Raw genomic sequence first — 5,282 nt, forward strand, 5'->3', positions numbered from 1 at the left:
GTGTGTTCAAGCGCAGCTTTTTGGTCCAGACGCGGCCGACGCGAGGCGACAACACCGGCTAGTTTTTTGAAGTCGGCTTGGTATGTCCCAGGCTTTAGGTGTTGAGGACTAGTGCATCTTTGAGCTTACATTCAGTATAAGTAAAATACTTAAGTCCTGTCAAAATCAGATACACTTAAGAATCTTATTTAGATCATATTGGAATTGGTGACTTAACTTGTAATGGAGCCATTTTTGCTGTACTTTTACTCAAGTATGGTTTTCAGGTACTCTTTACACCTCTGCGCAATCAACTTTCTGTATCTGCCTGAACTCAAACCTTCCTCCTGGGTGCTCGCCTGTGCCGGGGACTGATAAACGCTTTCTGCTGTTTGGCCTTCATCCTCCACCGCACCCGTATCAGTCCCTGTTTTTACACCACTTTTATCATCAACATCAAAATTATTTTGGCCGTTTGAAGAAACTTTTCACAATCAGCTGCCATGACATTTTTGCAATTGTTTGTAGCGGTGACTAAAGCCACAGGTCATGCACTGAGATCAAAGACGAGACAAAAATATAATAGACCATTTGGGTGATGGCAAACAGCGAATATGTGTTTTGTGTGTGGAGCCTAGCTGGCAATTCCGAGTTTATATCTGACAATTCTGAGAGAAAAAAAATCTGAATCGTAATGTATAAACTCATTATTCTGTCTTTTTCCTCTGAAGTACGAGTTTATATCCCGCAATTCTGACTTTTTTCCCTCATAATTGTAACCATTGAAGGTTTCACAGTCCAGTCTATCCGTTTAATGGCTTGCAACCATAAACGTCTGCGTCTAGCTTTGAAGGGAGTCTTCAACGACGGTGTCCTATAAAATGAAGACCATCTTTTTTTGCATTCGGATTCTGATGGCCAAAGGCACAACAAGACATTTTTTAGCGCAATTTTCCACCGGACAAAATTGCGATTGTTAACTCATGATTTCTGTTCTGTCTGTGCGCACCAATCTTGCACTTCTATCTATTCCTCAACCAGACCACCTAGAGACTTCGGGTTTTCGGCATTATGTTAATGTCTAATCTCGGGAACGCACAAAAAAAATCCAGGAAAAGATTTACTATCTCTTAGTGTTGTGATCCCATGACGTGAGAAAATTGCGCTAAAACACTCACTGAGTTTTTATTACTTGTTTCTCTTAATCCATGGATTTTGGCTGTTTTCCAGTTTTCTTGCCACCATAATGCACTCTCAGCTGCAAGTGATGTAACTGACATTTGCTCCCAAATGATCTATAGCTAATTAACATGCACGCTCGCCACCAATTGGGCAGGGGTGCTACAATTTAAAATCGATTACCCTCATTGTAATCTGACAAAATTATGGACGGCCTTCAGATTTTTCTGTCACTGCTAAAAACAATTCACTCAGTGACGGATTGGGGGTTTGATGCGATTATTTTTTGTTCTTATTGGCCTGTACTTGATTACAGCCCAGGTTAGGATTTTGCTTTTATTAAGAGTCAATGGAGGGAAATTATGATGTTTTGAATATGACAGTTTTGTCCTGCTCTCAAGCATTTAAATATTGCCTAATTATAGTAGACAGTGACACGTTTGTGTGTGTGTGGGTATGTGTGTGTGTGTGTGTGGCGGCTGAGCAGTCTGAAGACATATGCCATATCGACTGCATCTCGATGGTTGGTCTGTTATTATACAGAGAGATCCATTGCATCTGTCTGTCTTCCAATCTATTTCTGTCTCCATGTGCCTGTCAAATGGAAATCTTTACCCTTGGACAGCGTATCAAGCTCAATAAGTCCCTTGAGTCTGCCTTGAAGTATATAAGGAACTTTCTACTCTCTCTTTCCATTTTCTTTGTCTTTGACTTAGACCATCTGAATAATTCAAAAGTCTTTTCTAACCAGAATTTTTACCACTCTCTCATCTTAATGTCCCTTTAAAGCATTTCCTCCATTAATTCACGTCATTTATTGATTTTTCACTTTCTTTTCAAGCAAAGAGGCATCGTGAGACTGCAGTTTGAGCCGCAAATACTTGTTAAGCCATTTGTCGTGCACTTTCTTCCATTAAAAGCAAGTTCTTTTGGTTGTGAGTTGTTTTGATGGACAAAATGCCAGAGTCTGTAGGATTTAAGGCCAAAGTTGAATGCTGACCTGATTTATTGAAAACTGTGGTTCCATGAATCTGACAAACACATTAGCTTAATGGTTCTCATTTATGCAAAACCACTGTGACAAATAAAATCAAATAAAATGACAAGATTTAAAAACAATACTTTGAGACTTTTTTTTTCTTTTTTAGTAAATTTTGGCATATGTCTATTCTGCATTATACTGGTTTCTTAACAAATGTACATTAGAATAATAATAACAATAATAGTAATAAATATACTCTTTATTTGTAGATGAGGAACCAGATGATATTTATGGATTTTATGATGAGTATTCATATTCCTCAGCACTCCGGCGGCCAAAATCCATCCAGCCCACATAATCCCGATCTTTTATCCGGTGGTTACTGTTTGCTCTGTTGTTCATGGAGGAGTTGCGACGAACAGAGCCTAGGAGAGAAAGAAAGAAATTATGTCTCTTAACATCTTAAATATATAACTAGTAAAGTGACATGATATATCAAGCGAGTTAAAGAGTTAAAGTTAAAGAATAGAAAAGGTGGTATATGTATATGTATATATTCCACCTAGTTCCACTCAAATACCTATACTAAACAATAATCTTTCTGCCCATCTATCTAGTATAGACACTGCTTTCTAACATAACACTAAGAAGAACCATTTTCTAAATGGCAAACTATCAAAAAAGTTGTACTGTGCCCAGATTTCTGACACCCATTTGAACATAATTCTTATTTAAGTGAGTGATTAATAATGTTAATGGTGAACAAACAGTTCAGTGCTTTTTCAAAAAGATGGGAACCTTTTTGTGAATGTGTCAAAGTGGAATTTAAAGAGTCGATATTCTCTTGGCCTGCTATGAACTGTAGTACTTGCAGAGCAACAATTAATTTGAATAGTAATTGGAAAAGAACATTGTTTTCCAGAGTGGCATGCTGTGTGCTGTGTGTGGCAATGTTTCAGCTACATACATGTCAATCAATCTGTTGTTTAGGGGTGTGATAAGGTTTGCAACAGATGGGAGACTTTTAACACACAACATACTATCATTTTGTTGAAATTTGTACAAGTTGTAGACTTGTTTTGACATGCTGACATGTGTGAAACTTGCACCTCCTACTCACAATTATTTAAAAAAGAGAGAAAGAGAGAGACAGCTGACCTTATTGAGAAACTAAGCGCACTGAGAAACTAGGGCTGTTATAATGGGATCAATTAGTTTCCACTAAGCACTGAATGCCATTCTTTTAAAAAAACAAAACACACACACACACACACACACACACACACACACACACACACACACACACACACACACACTTGTGATTTAGACTTTCCATTTTTTATATACTCAGCTAATGGTAATAATCTGATATTGAATCTAAATGAATGATATTAAATCTAACCCTTACAGTAAAAACCTTCTGCATTTTTTAAAAATACAGTTTATTAAGCTGTATTCCTCCTGGAGATCGTTAAACTTTTGGTCACTTTACTGTATGAAAAATCTGATTTACATACAAACACACATAACAGGCACTGTTAACAATAAATGTTTAATTAAAAATAAAAAATGCCAGACTGCACATGTTACAATTCCCTGTTCCTGCATTTAGGAATGATAATAGTTATACCCTTTGAAGAGGTTACACCCTAAAGAGTGGTTATGCAATTTAATGGTGCACACCTGACCCAAAAACATCCACCCCTTGTACACCTCGGGCATAAACATGCTTCACTCGGCTGTGTTTATGTTTATCAATGCCAAGCAACGCTAACCTGGAGCTACTGTATAGTGCGTGACAAAGGTTTTTCTTTCATAATGTGGAAACCTGTAATTTCATGTAATGATTTTATCTGCTTGTTTGTTATTTTTCCTTTTGCTTGTTGTTGAACATGACACATTTTTAAATTGAACATGACTTGCTCTAAATGTGTTTCAACCTTTTTTTTTTTTAATCAAGTTGTATAGTGTGTATGTTACGTGTTGAAGAAGAATCCAATTTGTATTTTTACGTTTTTAAACACTTGTATATTGTAAAAGGACTAAACAAAAAATAAACTCATGGCCAGTTTTCAATGAAAATTGAATGAAGGCGAATAAAAACAAAAACGTAAAAAAAACACAAAAAAAACTGTGTTCATACACAAGGACATACATTGAGCAGAAAATGTCCTAGTCTGTCACTGCAGAACATTAAGCATTTGTTGAAGCTATTTTTTGGTCTTTAAGACAATTGTGTTCTTCCTGTCATTGAGGATCATTGTGTATTCTTCCAAAATGTCATGTGTTTGGCCGTTGAAGTGTCTCTCACCTTTTTTAGTGATGAGTTTGGCCAGCAGTTCGCTGAGGTTGGCACGGGTGTCTGGGTCTGTGTCGACTGCTGGCTGCTGTTTGAGGGTGAGGCTGGTGGAGCGGACGACCCGGTGGTGCCCACTTAAACTGGTTTCCACCTGCGAGGGGAGAGGGCTATCATCAGTGTCAGGGGAAGAGGAGCGGGGCCGACCCAAACAGGAGGCGGAAAGCGCAGCCAGGATCACACACACGCACACCCCGCTGTTCATCCTGCAAATGTGAATGAGAGGAGGAGAGAGAGGTGAACATGTTAAAAGAAATCCCTTTAGTAAGACTTTGTAATTCTGTTCATATTACTATAATTTTTTTTAAATGTTTTATTCATTTATTATTGTTAATATTAACTGTATGTGTTTATTTTTTTGTTCTTACTGCTTTAATTTTATATACATTTCTTTTCTAATATTATTGTTTTTTTTTTTCTAATTACAATTATTAAATTACATTCGTATTTAATTTCAGTTGTTTATTTTATGTGTTTTTTGTTTTTCTAAAAGAAAATCTAATTTAACCTTAAATTTGATTCAGTAATCAATTATCAAATTAATTAGGCTGCAAGAGAAAATAGTAGGGAAAATACAGTTATTTGATGTAACAAATTGCTATTAGAGCTATTATTAATGCAAAGGGGAAAAAAGACGGTTTTTAAGGACAAAAGTTATCAAGCACTGTTTTACGATAGTTGCCATCTGTTATTCTAATATTTAATTTTTCTATAAATATTTATAATATTTTTAAGATTTTCATCAAGAAATAATTAAATCCTTGTGTGAGGTTAAAGAAATAGATA

The 5,282-nt window shown here is 36.3% G+C and overlaps 1 protein-coding gene across 1 annotated transcript; it reads right to left on the minus strand.

Annotated features, from left to right (window-relative positions):
• Nucleotides 1–2,437: 2,437 nt before the first annotated feature.
• LOC308697301 (cholecystokinin-like) lies at nucleotides 2,438–4,701 on the minus strand (the record flags this gene model as incomplete). The annotated part of the gene is made up of 2 exons (XM_081376484.1): nucleotides 2,438–2,565; nucleotides 4,452–4,701. 2 exons carry the CDS (start codon nucleotides 4,699–4,701, stop codon nucleotides 2,438–2,440), a joined length of 378 nt encoding a protein of 125 aa, XP_081232610.1.
• Between the last annotated feature and the right edge of the window lie 581 nt (nucleotides 4,702–5,282).

Source organism: Scardinius erythrophthalmus (genome assembly GCF_964197995.2).
Source record: "Scardinius erythrophthalmus genome assembly, chromosome: 10".
NCBI lineage: Eukaryota > Metazoa > Chordata > Actinopteri > Cypriniformes > Leuciscidae > Scardinius > Scardinius erythrophthalmus.